This window comes from Ornithodoros turicata, chromosome 3 (assembly GCF_037126465.1).
Source record: "Ornithodoros turicata isolate Travis chromosome 3, ASM3712646v1, whole genome shotgun sequence".
NCBI classification, from domain to species: domain Eukaryota; kingdom Metazoa; phylum Arthropoda; class Arachnida; order Ixodida; family Argasidae; genus Ornithodoros; species Ornithodoros turicata.
In genome coordinates, this window is record NC_088203.1 from 14,655,649 (window position 1) to 14,672,586 (window position 16,938).

The 16,938-nt window shown below is 46.9% G+C and overlaps 1 protein-coding gene across 1 annotated transcript; it reads right to left on the minus strand.

The window, feature by feature from the left end:
• Positions 1-637: 637 nt before the first annotated feature.
• On the minus strand, positions 638-13,970 carry LOC135388180 (uncharacterized). The gene is made up of 5 exons (XM_064617566.1): positions 13,881-13,970; positions 9,612-9,750; positions 6,627-6,766; positions 4,044-4,158; positions 638-929 (listed from the first exon to the last, which is right to left on the minus strand). Exons 1-5 carry the CDS (start codon positions 13,930-13,932, stop codon positions 716-718), a joined length of 660 nt encoding a protein of 219 aa, XP_064473636.1. The 5' UTR covers positions 13,933-13,970; the 3' UTR covers positions 638-715.
• Positions 13,971-16,938: the final 2,968 nt, after the last annotated feature.

Sequence of the window (16,938 nt, forward strand, 5' to 3'; positions counted from 1 at the left end):
GATTGCATGACTGTGACTATGTACATATGACTGCGCGACTGTGGCTAAGGACATATGATGGGTGTTCTCGTATATGCATTTATACTACGGGCCAAGTGGCGCGAGCGAGCAGCAACATCAGCGCCGCAAAATGTGTAACACGCGTGCGGTAGTTTAACAGACGACGCTTTCGACGAAGGGTTTCGAAAGATGGATCAACCAATCAGTCGGTCGGTCAGAAAATGAGAGAAAACGCCTACGAATCCCAACAATATTCAGACAGGAGACTTTCCCTGTCTCTGGCCAGGTTACATGAGCCCTAGCCCGTTTACCGTTAATGACAACGAAAGCTGGAAGGCTTTCGAAAGATAGATCAACAAATCAGTTGGTCGGTCGGTGTAATCCGAAGCGAAATAGCGTGCTGTTAGGATGACGGGAATGAAATCAAATGTCTCAACAAAGAAGTAAATCGCGCTCCCGGATGTTTTTTGTATGTTGAAGGCGATAGAATGATAAGCCAATGGCCAGGAACCCGATCAGAGTACCGAGAATACCTATTGCTTCAGTACAATTAATATCGCTCTTACTGACTAGTACTAGTCATTCCCCCGTACGAATAACGGAGAGTATCGTCATTGAAACGTGTTGACAAAGAATGTTCACAGAATTGTTTGAAATATATTCTTTTAACTATAAAGTATACACCCTTTATGCACCGGAGTATGAGATATTGACTTCACTGCACACGGATGAAAACGCAAAGAACGGATGCAACGATGGACAGAGAAGCGAGAGAAGCACTGCCACTTCGATGTTCCATAGAGTTCGGACACAATGCTGTCGAGTAAAATACAGAGACCAGGCGTCGGAGGGCGCTGTAATCAACTTCCCCGGAGCACTTGTTGTAGGCCCTGTCGGCGCATTCATGCAGCGAGTCTTCCACGCCGCTCCTGCCATGAAATAAAATACAATGCATTGTTAAAGGGACGGTCACGTCCGTTCCAGTCAATTTCGAAACTATAGTGTCATTTTATTCCTCGTGGACCACTGACCGCGGTATCAAAAATCCCACGCGAAATAATGGCATACTTTGACTCCTATTCGATGGAATACATGGCAAGAGCAGACGCCGGATGTTGAGAGTGTGCCGGAATTCCCTCTTTCGATAAACGAGAAAACGTCATTCGCTACACAACCAATCAGAGCACGGCCTTGAGAAAAGGAATGCCGCGGCCGTACGGGCGCCTGGATGGCGCCTTCCAGAGTCATTTGTAGGGAGAGTTTGGCCATTCTCTGATCTTTTGCCGCCTCATGGGTGGAGCCTATTTTGACGTCAGAGTCGTCGTTGTGCCGCCCTAAAAGCCTGAATCCAAGCCGAATCCGCTTATCAGACATCTGTTGCGCGCCATTTTGATGCTGTCCGCCAGCTGGCCAGCTTTGTTGCCGCAATGAATGCAATCTACACTCTACAGGAACAACCGACTTATGACCCATAGCCACCTGTGATAAGGGGAGGGTGGGGGGGGGCTTTGTTGCCAAACTGAAAGTGCTCAAGGAGGAAGGGCTTTGGAAGGACAATGTACGCACGTGTCTTCCCTCCTTGCACCGTAAACAACGGTCGGCATCAATATAGCGACGGCGGGGCAACAATAGAGCACGGCGGGGGAGGTCGCTTAGCCGTGACGTCGCATGACGCGCTTCAAGTTAGGCTCCTCCTAATGGCCAAACTCCCCCTAAAAACGGCTCTGGCGCCTTTCTGCTATGAGCATACCTGGGTAGTAATGTTATTACTGTAATGAAGTTACAGTAATGAATTACTTTTTCTGGTAATTTGGTAATGTAATGCATTACTTTTGACATTATGGAATTTGTAATGTAATTTAATTACATTTCGGCAGTAATTTTAATGACATTACTCATTACCTTTTACAAAAGAATCGAGTCCGTGTTCTGTGTTGGCACTTGGCAGAAAGTGAGTTGCCAACTGGCGTGTTAAAAGAATTCCAACGCCCACAATGAATTTCCGCATCCTCAACATCGTTACGATTAAGCTCGCAGTAATGACTTTGTAATGTCATGACCTTTTCATAGTAATTGTAATGTAATTTCATTACATTTCAGTTGCAGTAATGAGTAATGTAATTTAATTGAATTCGAGCCGGAGTAATGGGTAATGTAATTTAATTACATTTTAGAAGTAATTTACCCAGGTATGGCTATGAGCATCGCCCTCTCACTCCTCCCGTTAGGAAGTGACGTCACTCCGAAGGAGCCTCCGGGGCCGCGGAAGCTGTGCTGTCGACCTTTAAAATTCGTTTATTTAATATCTAAGCACTTTCCAGACGAACAAAATAGACGTCTACCGAAGAAACGTCACGGTGACGTAATCGTGACGTTGGTAGACATAGCGAAACCGAAAGAGCGCGGACGGAGTATACCGCTGTTTCACAAAGCCGTATTCCTTCACGACGGTCGAGGCCCGTCGAGAAAAGAGGGCTTCACCCAATCGTTGCATCGTCTCGAAAGTGAATGTCGTACCTGATCCTGTGCGGAATGTGGTTTGTTATTACGACTTAATCGCGCTTGCTTTGTCGACACCAAGTGCGCTCCGAGAGAAACTCGTGCCCCTCAGGTTCCAGAAGATGGAAGAGGCCGGTAGCCATCTTAAAAAGGGCTACCGAAAAGATACGGCTACAGGTAGAGTGGAGCAAAACAAGGCCATACAACTAAGAATATGAAACGCTATACTTAAACGTGGCTTTCTTATGACTGATTGATTTTTTGTCATAGTAGTTCCAGTCGACCAAGTTGGCGGCGCTGTTGTACCATCTGACGTCATTTGTTTGTAAACAGGGAGATGTCTATTAGTCAAGTCGGTCGATGCCGAGCATAGTGGTACCGGTTTCATAGATGTCTCCATTCTCCACTCCGGTTTTAAACCAACAAAAGCGTGGAAATTATTTTGTCCTGTACCACAGATGAACCTCCTTCAATGACAGTGCGCAAAAGATGTGGTGTGCCGTGCGTTACGTGCTCCAAATGAGTTTTAGAAAGAACCTGGGAAACTTCATAGCTTCAGACTCTCCAAGAATATAGATGACGTCACAAAGACCTCTAACATCTGCCTCCTAGCAACAGCGCCACGCACGTTCCCGGTGTCCGCTCTCCGCCCAAATGTGGAGCCTCGCCTGTCGCGAGAAGATGGACATAGACCTTGGAGGAGCCGTTTTGTCGGGCGCGCGACAAATTGTTCTCACTGTGAAGTAGTCATACCTCTCAAAACTTTACTATAGGACAGGCCAGGTCCTGCAGATCAACTCCGCCCACAAATCTCAAGACATCTCTGATTGGCCCATGCGGGCGCATAGCATCTCCGACACACAATGTATTGCTCGCACTTGCTTCAAACGATTGAGCCTAAACTGATCATGTTATGAGAACACTCGTCGGAGATGACACACTTAGAGCATATTAACATGCCTTTCAAGCAAACACGTAAAAATATTTGCGCTGAGAAACATGTGGATCAGCTTCCCAGTCCACCTTCCCGTATATCCTCACTTTCACAGTGCGGACTACATTATCCGCTGGCGGAGGTACACCTCTGTGCCTGCAGCTCGAGTTCTTTTGGAGTATAGAAATTGATTTTAATATTCTTCCGCGTCACACGGAGCAACGATATTTTGGGAGATTATAATACGAGAGACATGGATTGTAAATGGAATCAATCTGTGAACTTGACGACGTTTTTACATTCTGTCCAATTTCGGAACTTCACTCTGTGCAGCCTACTGGAATATTGAAGTTAGGGTGCCAATACCCACTAAAGATGACGTTTGTTCTATTTCGTATTACAAATCTCAAGTCCACAGTGCACAAAATATAGCGAACACTGTCAGTGACCGTAGCGCGCTTGTACGGATTTTCGAAAGACACTGCAAAATTTCATAGTTTCGGATACTCCAAGACTAAGTGACGTCACCGCAAGCTCCGGCGTCTTTGTGACGCTCACTGAAAGCAATGTAACGAATGGATAAGAAGCAGAACAAGAAAAAATCTCTTACATGCATTTATGCGTTTCCAGAGGGGCGAGATCTTCCACGCTCCAGATCCCCGTGACGTTCGAGGCACATCTGAGGAAGCTCGTCATTTCCCAGCATCCGTATCCTCGGAGGAGTCCTGCATACCGATTGGTCGCTTTTTATTCGATGATCCCATTATTGCTCGTCAAGTACAAGTTTCTAAAGCTGCCAGCGTTATGTCCGGCTTATTATTCAGCGTAATTACGGAAACGAACCCGTCGCCCGCATTAGAGTCACTAAATAGGGAGCAGAGCAGCGACACTGAGCCACGCCGGCGAGCGAGACCGCCATCTTGGGTCCGGCGCGGCTGCGTCGCCTAGCAACGGGACGCCAATCTCCCTCTTCTCCGCCGGAGAACAGCGCGCAGTCGAGCCAGCTCGCAACCGAGGAAACCGGTTTTGGATGGAGAGGACTCAACATGGACGGCGCGTTCTTGGAAGGAGAAATCACGTGACACGATCGACCCAATCGCGGACACCGAATGGCGGCTCCGCCGCGGAAAAGGAATGCGATACTCTGTACCCCCATACCCCTCATAGAGCCTTGTGCACATGACGTCACGCGCAGCCTTTTGAGCGCCTTGGAGCCACGTGACATGGGAAAACATGGGGATGCGTCACAGGAGTCTTACTGCGGGCCGAATGAAGCAGCAGGGTGTGTTTTTACAATTTCCTCTCGTACTTGCACGGAGACCTCAACAACATACGGCATGCCCCCCCCCCCCCCACTCTGACTCTGGTGTGGCAATATGTTTTCCAATGTAATTTGACCACACATGACGTCACTGCTCAAGCCTCATTTAGTGACTCTAGTCCGCATGACCAACTCGGGCTAAGTTCCAATCGTACCAGGACAGCACTCATTGGACGTTTGCCGACTTTGCCATGTAAATAGGATCCGAATTATTTTCGGTAAAACGAGATTTACGGCCAGTATCTACCAGCTCCCTCCTCAAACCATACTTCCTCTTATGTCGATGAGGTAACACAAAGCGTCGAAGGGTATAGTCAAGACCGCATAGTTTGAAGAACGCAGAAAACAAAAAAACACTGACGACCATCGTGAATTTATTGTGCTACAAGCTTTCGTGCAAGACACTGCACTTCTTCATATACAAGGAGGAAGTGTACCTGACGAAGTGCAGCCTCCTGCGCAAAAGCCTGTACCGTAATAAATTCAGGAGCATCTTCGGTGTTTTCATTGTCTATGTTCTCGATATGGCAAGACAGAGTTTTGCTCCAAATTACATTTCGACTGTCAAACTACAGCTCACCAGAAGATAAGCCAGCAGTGCCATTTGCAACAATATACCTCCTTTCGAGTTCCAATCAAATCCAGCTAACTTCGTGTACAGCGACAGCTACAGAATTGGACCTGTCTACGAAGAGCTCTAGGGCCGGACGCTGCACTGAACATAACGTACGTTATCGCAATTTTTTATTTTTTGAATTTCTTTTTTTTTGTGCACTCCAGACGTCACGTGAAAATACGTTTTCGTTGGTAAGATTCGAAAGCAACGTTGCGATGAGCATTCGCTCAGAAGCTTGTGAATAACAGCGAAGTGATGCATTTATAGCAGCAGCAGCATTTTACCCGCAAATAAGCGTTAGTGGCTCTGCAGACGTCCCCCAAGGGGAGACACAATTGGGGTTTCGCGGTGGATCCAAATGGCGTCGAAGTGTGCCATCTCCCAGTGGAGAACGGCACGCAAGGAGGCCTATTATCTGAAATATATCCTATTTTTGCCATAAACGCGGCGCCATATATATTATTGCCATAAACGCAGTTCACGCGCATGAAAAAGCGTCGAGTGGTCGCCCGACACGCCCCCTGCACGCGGACTGACGTCACTTACATCCTTTGTTCATTCCAAGGTTGCACCAACCTAGTCCGCCTGTGGCCAAGGTCGCGTGCTTTTGATGTCACAGCCAGTTTCTCCGCCATGCCGGCAGCGGTGGCTTCGAACCAGTCACTTTTTAAACTAGTTAATATCTCCGTTCTTCTAATCAATGTTGGGTTCATACTCCACATGGTGAATGGATTAGCAGCTAGGAATGCATTAGGTATGCCTGCAGAGGTATTTGGCATTTCTTCAAGGTCCCTTGAACTGCTCTCATGTACTTGAACTGTAGCTGGGATAACGTTCCTTTCATAGCATAACATTTTCGTCATACAGACTTTTCCTACAATTGCAGTGGATGCGGATATGCCTATTGCAGTTACCACGCTTGCGGATACTGTACAGATGCGTATTGTCAGTCCCGTCCGTGCTTACCTCATAGTCCGTGGGTTGTAATTCGCACATTTCTAAGATGCGTTTAATCCACGAGAATAAGGCTCTAAGAATAAGAACCACGTCGCACTTTCGTCATTGTGTAATCAGATGCGACGCAGCAGCTTCACATGCTTCGCATTCGTTGCAGGGCTACTTTATAGAGGACATATACTTTATAGACAAAACGCGGTAGCCCCTTTCCTTATTTACTAAACAATACCGCTGCAATTGAGACACAAAGTTGAGAAGAAAAAAAAAAGGAGAGAGAGAGAGAGAGAAAGAAACGTGACCTCGAAGGAGTGAAATGTCTCCATTGCAGGCCGTGCTGTGGATATCCTCGAAGGCCTTTTTCCAGAGCTGGAAGTCGCCGCCTTTAACGCGGCAGTCATCCGGGACATCATCCTTGCACTGCGTGGCCTCGTGCGCTCTTCTGGACATGGAAGCAGACGGGAGGTTATTGCACATTGAACTCAGTCCTGTCAGGTGGACTATATATGTCTTAAGTCGCAGATCACATTTGCTCAAAAGGAGGAATACAATGGAGAGGTCATGTCGTCCTTATCCATCATGTCATCATCCGTAATATCATCCTGCTCGGCAGAGGCAACACCACCTATACACAGAAAGCCTGCTCAATCACTTCTTCGTCACGTAGACTCCAATCATCGCAGCCGATTCGAAACACAGTCTTCCTGTGGCAACGAGTGGCTGCTCATGTGGCTGAATGCGGCTGGACACCATAGTTACGGCCGCTGAAAACACGGTCGTGACTGTCTGACTCTTAGGACAACATCACATCGTCTAAGCGATCGGGCTTTCTTTATCTAGTTGGCGTTGGCATAGGGTAAAGGACTCTATATGATGTCTAAATACTACCTTCCTCTGCACGGGGTGAAGGCAACCGCGTCGTCTGCTGCGAATTTTCGCTATCTTGAAGCGTGCGCAGGTGGCGATGCGCTGACAAACGTGTATTTATACACCTAGCTATACACTCTACAGTTTCGAATTGATAGCATATTCGATATACTGCACCCGTTCACACTGGGGAGCCCTGGTGCGGCATCTTATTTCCGATAAACCGTTACCGGTGCGCACCGGACGTCTTCGACTAAAAGGACGGCAGCATAGATGAGAAAACAGTCTATAAAACAGATATCAGTATGTTCGGCATCGGCCGAGAATCTACTTCGCTAATGTTTTTCGTCTGAAAAGTGGTTAGATATTAAATAAACGAGTTTTAAAGATGAGCGCTGCCTCCGCAGCTGCAGAGGCTCCAGTGGCGTAACCTCACTCCCTAAGCGGAGGAGTGAGAAGGCGGCGCTCAGAGGAGAAGGGCGCCGTCCAGACGCCCCGTAACTCTGTGAGACGCCCGCACGACCGTAGCATTCATTTCCTCAAGGTCGCGCCCTCGTTGGTTCTTAGGGAGTGACGTTTCCTCGTTCCTCGAGAGAGGGAGTTCCGGAATACTCTCAATGTCTGCCGTCTGCTCTTGTCATGTATTCCATCGAATAACAATGAAACTAGGACATTCTTTCGCGTGGGATTTTCGGTACTGTGGTCGATGGCCCACGAGGAATGAAGTGCCACTATAGTTTCAGAATCGACTGGAACGGATGCGACCGTCCCTTTAACGGGGTACACCCGCTCGGTGCGCCACCGAGTTGTCCCGACACACGTCGAGGAATAACCTTTACCTCAGGGAAGTCATCATGACGTTGGTAGACAGACTGAAACCGAAACAACTTGGAAGGGTTCTGAAGGGCTGGGTTCCATGAATGGGCACTTGTTCGCTGCCTCCTCTTGAAAGAAAAGTAGGACCGAGGGTCGCGTTCCTAACTTGAACCGAAAACGCAGTATTTGACAGCCAAAGATGTCAGGAATGTTGTTCGGTATGCTTTGACTCGATGCAGGTGCACAGGAATTGCAAAAACGCATCAATCTTTGTCACCGTTACGATTGCTTTACGCTCCATTTTAACGAACCTGCCCCCAGAAAATTTGTATTTCAGTATATGCTCTACACAGTTCCCAAAAGTAGAGGCTGCTGTGGGATTTCAAGGGTTCTCCTCCTCCGCCCCAGTGCCCAAGTGAGGCGGCCTCGTAGGGTACGACATTTATATACTGGTTACACAGCGTTGCTGCACTGTAATATATTTTTCAATGGATCGGGACCATCGTAATTCACTCAAGACCGTGGCGTTCGGGCACGACCTTCTTCGCCCCTACCTTCGAGCATAGTTCAACTCTACCAAACTGGTCGTGTTGTCGAACACTATGACGTCATTTGTTTGCAAACAGGGAGAGGCCTATTCGGCCGGGCGACGGAGTGCAGTGCCAAGGAGCATTGAGACAGGAGACAGCGGCAGACGCCCTAGCACACCTATACGTTATGGGGTCCGTACGTTATACGTGCTGCTTATTGTAGGAGTTTCTTTCGAGCTCATCGAACTGCGATGACGACCAACTCTTGGCGATAATTCATGAGAATAAGTGGCGATGATCAACGTTGCGGTGATCAACACCGCACAAAGGGGCCCTCGCCATTCATCAGCTATTTTTAGCTGCGCTGTGTCTTCGTTAGCCGATCTGATCTCCCGTCTGGCGTTTATATTTGTGTTGTCACCACGCATAACTGAGGCGCGCTATACGCTAATCGAAACGTCATAACCAAAAAGCAGAGCTTTTCAAATTCCCCGCGAAACACCAGGTGCCTCTTGCTACGAGCACCGCCATGGTGTAGGTTTATCTTCGATATTGCCCTTCCTCTGGGTGCCACCGGTGTGGAGCACTCCGCACACTACTGTTTCTGGGGCATCCGCGGTGCAGTTTTATGGAGGATGCTATGAGTAAATGAATAGCAGGAGAAGTTTGAAAATGTCGACGTAATCGGAACACAGCATTGACGCATAGTGAGCGTGGGCTTAAAAATGGCGGCGTTCGCTTCCGCAAAAGGCGACCCTTATGGGTGAACTCACTATGGTGATACCCCTTCACAGAGGGAGCTAGTATTAAGGCGTCTTCATCCTACGATCGGAGCGTATGGGGTTTGCCCTCTGCGTACATTAACTTCGTCCAGGGGCAAATCTCATCATTCGCGCTCTCTAGATCACTCCGCTTCGCGCATACTCGAGTTTTCAGGGTGCTCTTATAAAGAAAAGTACACGAAAGAAAGCACTTCGGACAAAGAGAAGAACGTTCGTCTGCGACATAAGACCATGTTCGCATTAAGTTTCTTTCTGCGAACAAACGCTAGTTTGGTTACAGGTCTCTACTTACCTGCAGAGTCTGTTAACTTCTTGGCCGATTCCTCTGGGAGGCACTCGGCTCATTTGGTCAAGTAAACCGTCCAGCGACAGAAGGAAATTTTCAAAGCAGCGTCCTGCTATATTTGGCTCACAACCAGTCTCGCATCTGCCTAAGACGAGGCGAAGGGTTAAAGGGAGACTTTGGAAGGATTGGAAAACATTAAGTGAGCATCATACCGAACACGAACCACCCCCTCGATACGGAATACAACATTCGCATTTATTTCGCGCGAGTAAGTATTCGTTCATTCGTAAATGATGACAATAGCTAGCCGAAACCGAAATGCGAAGAGCAGAAAACAGAGCTCTATGTTACAGCGGTTCTTCCGGAGGAGGATTCCGTGACGTCACCCAGCATTGTCCTCTGCTTCCAAGCCTGCGTTCTTTCTCCCTTGCCAGATGCCGGATGATGTCAGTAGTGTGTTGCTTTCAGCGCCCTCTCGCTTCACAGAGGTGAAGCGCTCGCTCCGTAATAATTCGTGTCAGTAAAATCTGCCCAGTTTTGGACCGCGATATTTCGTACGCATGTTCCTAACATACCAGAGATTACGGACATACCACAATCTTTGTGGTAATTTTGTTGCGGGATCGCCCTTTTATTCCTGGCTTTTGCTCTTGCTCCTTGTATGGCACCGTGTATTGTTTTCGACGTAGAACTTGCATCTTTCCAATCGGTTGTGCGGGTTGCGGCCTTCAGGAAAGTTTATCTAACGCATTACGGTCTGGCATAGGGTTACCGATATCAGCAACTGCACCTAGCCTTGCTGTTGGGTGATGAGCCCTTTTCACCCTTCATGACAATTTAAAACTTTTTTAGTGACATTGGTTTTTTAAATGCTATATAGTTTTATCCTGCTTTACCTATATACTATAATGTTTTATGACTGCATTTTTACGACATGCTACTTCCAACAACAAACACAAGCGACATATGCTGATGATTTAGAGGGAACTACTAACGGTTAGAAACATTTAAAAAAAAATATTTGAACGAGACTTTCGTGCAGTAGTGTACACCTCGTCAGGTTACAAAACTGATGGTATATATTATGACTGTACCATCGTTTTTGTAACCGGATGAAGTGTACACTACTACACCAAAGTCCGTGTGGCGTGTCAATCTAACCTCCTTTCTTCGCCGCTTTGCGCTCAAACTACGAGCCGTAAAAAAAGAGGCGGAGCCAATGGCTCATTTCCACGGATTTTCGGCGAATTTATTTCGGCAATTGCCATTGCATTACGAGTGGGATTATGTGTTATACTGAGTAAAATGACCAAGGGGAACCCATTTCCGCAAAGAAAACGTTAGGTTGCCTTGGGAAATTTCGGAGTTCAATTCAAGAAATTAACTTTCCGTCAATTGAAATGAAATAAAAATGTTACCAATATGTGGCAAAAGTTATTTGCAGAAAAAAATCCCTTGACCGCATGTTTCTCCGGGGCCTACGTTTTTTACTATGAATTTCTATTTATGGTTGGTGGACCACCCTGTATGTGTAACAGCGCTAATTTGTCCCTTAGTTTCATCCGGCGTTCATTTCATCAAGTTCCTTGTAAAACTTCCCTTGTATACATCTCTTGTTCGCCCTAATCTACAATATGCAGTCACCATATGGGATCTGACTACTGATACAGGTTGGGACAAAAGTTTGCGGAACACGCGAGCGACGTACTTTTTCGTCGGTGCGACACCCTAGCGGCTGCCGGAAGCGGGTGAGTTCACTGTTTCGGAGGGGTGGACAGATGCACTGTTAGCGACACGCAGTGGTCGCTCCAGTGTCGCTTGGGTGTGCCTGGGAAGTACGAGTTACCGCTGTGTGTCGCTCACAGCGCACCCTTCCATCCCTCCGAAACAGTGAACTCACCCGCTTCCGGCTGCCGCTAGGGTGTCGCACCGAAGAAAAAGTACGTCGCTCGCGTGTTCCGTAAACTTTTGTCCCAACCTGTATCCCTCATAAAAACGTTAGAAGCAGTTCGAAATCGTGCCGCTCGTTTTATCAAATTACAACTGCAATTTGCTTCAGTGCTCGTTTCATCAACGTCTCATCAAAGCTTTTGAAAGTGTTTTCAGTGCTCGTTTTATCAAATTACAACCGCACATCTAGTGTTACCCAAATAAAGAAATACCTTTAACTACCTCCCCTTGTTATCGCCGCAAAATCGCCCGCTTAACATAATTTCATAAAGTGTGTTATCACAATGATCCCCTTCTATCTTCCTACATACAATCTCCAACAAACAGTCCTCGTCGCATTGAGCATTCTCGCAAAGTTTCATCTTCACTTCGCAAATTTACTAAATCTTTCGCTGACTCCTTCTTCACTCGCACCGCCTGGGAATGGAATCATTTTACCCGTGACCTCGCTGCCATCAGTGACACGCTCACCTTCAAGGACGCCATACACATGACTCTTTCGGTTTAATTTGAAGTGCATTACGGATTTTTCTTCTCCTCATTTTGTTTCATTATGTATGTACTTTTGCCCCGCCCTTGTTTTTTTGCCTTTGGCCCCGAGGAATTAAATAGATAGAGCAAAATAAATAAAAAACTGCGCCGATGTTTGCGTTACAGCGTCTCATGAAAGCTCAGGAAAATCACCCACAGCCTGTGCCGCGATTCGAACCCGGACACCTCCGAGTCCGGCGTGGAATTTTTTTTTATTCGTGAAATGTTGCAATAAGGTTGCACCGAATGACGAATAACGTGTGCGAACCATGACCGGAAATAATAAAAAAAAAACAATTAAGTCAATGAAAAGAAATCTAAAGTAGAGCAAGATAATGGCAAATACCGCAGAAGTTTGTTCTGCAACTGGTACGAATTGCTAATATGTGACACGAAAAATTCTATTTCGCTGAACTCAATTTTTACTGAAAGTTTTAAGTTTGCTTTACGTATTAAGCTTTAAGTATTTTACCTATTAGTTTCAGGAGTCTTTCGTGAACTGCAGTATAGCGGTCTTCCAAAGAGACGTACCAAAAATTTTTGTAAAGACCTCGGACAGCGATAACGGTATCTGAGCTCTATCTTGTTGTATTTTGCTTAATTATTTTATGCCTACTTGAGGTACTTTTCCCAGTAAATAATTTACCTGTGTGTCCCCTAGCGCAATCAAGAAGAACTGCCTATAGGCGTCTTCATGTGTCTAGATCGTTAACAATAATAACGCGAAAATATCCCTTTTGAAACTCTTCATCCGCAAGGCGCGACCGTGGAGGTGATAGTGGCGAGGACGATAGAATACCCTCACCACGAACAGAGTAAAAGTTGAAAGAGACAGGCATCGTCATGCAAACTTATTGCATGCTGATGGCAAGGGCGCGTCACTTGTTTTCGTTCCTTTCCCAAAATTCTTTCTCTATCATTTTCTTTTTCGCCCTCGTTGCCAGAAGATGTCTTTTTCTGTTCATGCCTCAGACAAAGTGGTAAATCACAGGCCTTTCGCAATATTACCAACGAAATACATTTATAAAAAACGCGAGTGTTTATTATGTTTAAATTGGAAATGTCAACTTTGGAGTTTTCGAAAAACAATAAGTGGAAAGGTAGAGATTGACAGATGCCGCACCATTCCAGAACAATAACAATAATGATAACAACAACAACAACAACAAAAGAAACGAAAAAGAATCAAGTAACGTTCACCATACAGTTTTGCGCGTGCATCTCTAGTGCGATACCTCGAATGAGCGGATGCCACCTTTCGTATTTCCTTTCAAAATCAACGACAATCCGCAGACAATGTACACGGTGTTCTTGCGTGCCGGCCTGGGTATAGCTCACTCGGCTAACGTGTTGGCATGCTGAGCTCAAGATCGTGCGTGTTCGACACCGGCCGAGGACGGTGGCAATGTGGCGGAGAGGTAAACATTGCTTCCAGCACCGTGTGTCGAAGATTTCAGGCGGACGTCAAAAGAGCCCCCGGTGGTCGAAACCTTAAACCTTACTCGTACATCTAGTCCCAAATATTATTATCATTATTGGTGTTTATGCCGTACTACGATCGGAAGGCATCGTTGCCGTCACTGACGTTATATCACCCTCGACTGCATACCAAATGTTGTCTTCATTTGCGTATGTGCACGAGGACGATTGAATGCATGTAATAATAATAACAATAACAATAATAATAATAATAATAATAATAATAATAATAATAATAATAATAATAATAATAATAATAATAATAATAATAATATACTAATAATAATGGGAGGTAGATCCATGTCACGTCCTTACTTGCAAGCAATGCGAGGATGAACATAAGCGAGCTCACTCCAAGAAATTCCATGGTACTGAAGAGACTGTTGGAAGGAGCAGGCGGCGCAGACCAGATTGGGACACACCCATTTTCGGGTTGGCGTATTTCCAAACCCACTCCCGGAAACAGATGAGCACTGTAGCAGTCATCGTCAGCGACACCACGTCATGGCGCGCACGTCGTCTGCTGTGTTTTCATGTCTGTGGTACTTAATGAGCGCATGAGTGAGTTGTGTGATGATACAAAGGCACATTGGGGAATGATTCTTCCTTATCTCCGTGCGAAGCGTATTCAATGGACGAATGAGTGACTATGTGACTTGTCTAATGGTACAAAGGAACATCATAGCCATGAGTTTACTATATGTTATCGTGACAGTATCACAAGGGCACTGTTTTGAAATGACAGCTAGGACTCAGATGCTTCGTGAGTTCATTTGTAGAGCCACGTTCCGACGCGCATCAAGTAACATTCATAAGCATTGGTCTCTTCCATACTGATACGTATTCTTTTAGATTCATCAAGTGAAGTAGCCAACGCGTCCGAGTGAACGAGTTGCGCGCCTGCGTATTTACGTGCATGCTTCCCCTGCTTTGTGCAATGCACGAAATTTTCAGTGTTGTTCCTGAAATGAGCACGGTGTAGATGGCAACGAGGTCTGGACTGCTCTCACAGCGACGGACGTTCCCTTCCCAAAAGCTTCCACATCTGGTCAGCACCGACGAGCAGGCTGATTTCCTCAACGCCAGTGACGGATGGGAAGAAGGAGGCGATCCACAATCTCCATAGCTAGCTGTCGCAAGATCGTTACGAAGGAGTCGTCGATGGGCGTTTGCACTACGTCTTCGAGGATGAACGGTATGGCGATTGCCTCGAGGATGTGATCTGTGGATTCCTTAGACGCAACCGAACAACCCTCAAGCTTCTGCTGCGATGGTTTGCACACGAAGTTGCGAAGGTATTGAGGCGTAGATTGGTTGTTCCAATTACTGGGATCCCCAGCTTGTCCACGAGGTAATCACGGATGAACGTTCGTTGGCTATTGCCATCAATTATACCTCGGACGTGTGTACAGTTGAGATCCGTAACAGCACCAGCGCGGAAAGTTTGAAGCAGCACTTCCGTGTGCGGTATAGTTGCTGAGGCACTCGCGGAGAACAAGTTGGTGGCGGTCATCTGATGGGCGGCATCCTGCGGTAACTTCGGTATCTAGGATGGATCACATAGGCAGACACAATGTCTTCCACCACGTTTCGCGCACCTTCCTCCAAAGCGAGAGTTCTTAGACAGGTGCCCCTGGTTTGTACACCGGAAGCATCTTTTCGCCGATCCAAGTTTCTTCTTCTTCTCCTCTAGTGTAAGGTCTCCCTTGCAAGTATCTGCATTATGGCTTTTCGATCTTCAGAAGAAGCAATCAGGGCTCACCTTGCCGGTGCTGTGGAGCAAGAGCTCTGATGGAGGGTTCCCTCCGTGCTTACGTGTCGGTGCTGGTGTGTTGTCCCGTTTACTGTCCAACACACACGCGCGTTCGTGGCTCTCGATTTCCACGCGCAGGAAATGTAGGAGTCTTACCATTTCTTTAGAAGCCTGGGAGGCATCTGACGCCGCATCCGACAATCCCCGAGATGCAGCAGAGAGCGCGTCATCTTCCAGTCGGCAGGAGGACTCCGTGGTAGTTAACTTTAGATGATGTTCCACCACGATGTTGGACGGAAGCACCGATAGAAGAATGTCCACAATAATGGAGGAATATGTTGTGCTAGAGACCCCAAGTGATTTCAGGTCACCTGTGTTCGCTTGGACCAGCGTTTGGCGTTCGAACAGTTTTCGGAGCGCCGGAGCATCTTCAGACGACTTGACTCGAGGAAGGTGCCTGAGATTGTAGAGATGCTCACGTTCGATACGGGGTTTGTCTCCGGAACGTTGAGTGAGTATGTCCAACGCATCCTTTTTGGAACGCTGCTGCACACTGTAGTCCTGATATTGCACCAGCTACTGGGCCCACCAGAAGCGAACGCAGGTATACTGCAGTTTCTCTACGTCTGACAGTTGGTCGTTGTTGTGGACTGTCGCCTCAAATTGTTCCCAGAACGGTTGCCACTGCGGTAATTCTTCCTTGAGTTGAAGCAACTGAAGTTTGGGAAGTTTCACACCCGTGTTGCCGAGCTTTCCGGGGCGGGTCGCCAAGATGTTGCCAGGAGGAGACGTGCTTGATGACATATGTAAAGCAGCCAACTTAGTCTTGATGTCACTCGGGGCCTTAACAAACTCATCTTCGTAGTGTCCGATGGAGTCGGCTTCCAGATCTTGATCTGCAACGAGTGGTTCGATCTGCCCGTTAAGTTGCTTCAGTTCGTCGTTGCTTGCAATGAGATGGTCACACAGGCTGTGGAGGGCGTTGACGGCACCGTCCGGCTTTTGCAGCAATGAACACACTTCGTTGACCAGCTTGGTGTTCTTCGTCCGTCTTACCGAACGCTTTGTCTTGAATCGATCCATGGCGATGGAACTTCACAAGTGTCATCCCGGGATTTCGGCGCCAGAAAACGATGTGGAAGTATCTCGCGATATCCCACTCGTCACACAATATGGATGACACCGTGAAGCTGTCATTTGGCCGGTACAAAGGACCGACAAGAAGACACGTAGCACAAAAATAGTTTTTGCTGAACGAGGTTCATTTTGCGGCTTCAAAACTAATGACATTTCCAGGGGGCCGAGACCTCCAAGTTCGAACAAGTAAAACAAGAAAAGCAGTTGAGACACAGGAAAAACGGAAACAGTTTCCCCTCACTTTCACGGGAAACTGGAGTTTCCTTTCGTCCCCCTGGGGGTGTCATGACAGCCATTTGTCACTCCGCACAGTTTTACAACACACAGAACATCAAAAATTAAATTTCTGAGAACCGGAGTTAAAAAGTTACATTGTTGACTGATGAGATGAGTGTTCACATGTGTGGTTAGCACCTTGTTTGCGTATAATATGTTTCGTAAGTGTGTGCTAAACTGTATGCAGCTACAAGAAAGACGAACGCA

Coding starts and splice junctions, on each gene's coding strand:
- LOC135388180 (XM_064617566.1), bottom strand. CDS start 13,932: ATGGAATTTCTTGGAGTGAGCTCGCTTATGTTCATCCTCGCATTGCTT. Junction 9,751..13,880: donor CATCCTCGCATTGCTTGCAA/GTAAGGACGTGA, acceptor GCCTCGTCTTAG/GCAGATGCGAGACTGGTTGT. Junction 4,159..6,626: donor AGACATTTCACTCCTTCGAG/GTCACGTTTCTT, acceptor ATCGGTATGCAG/GACTCCTCCGAGGATACGGA.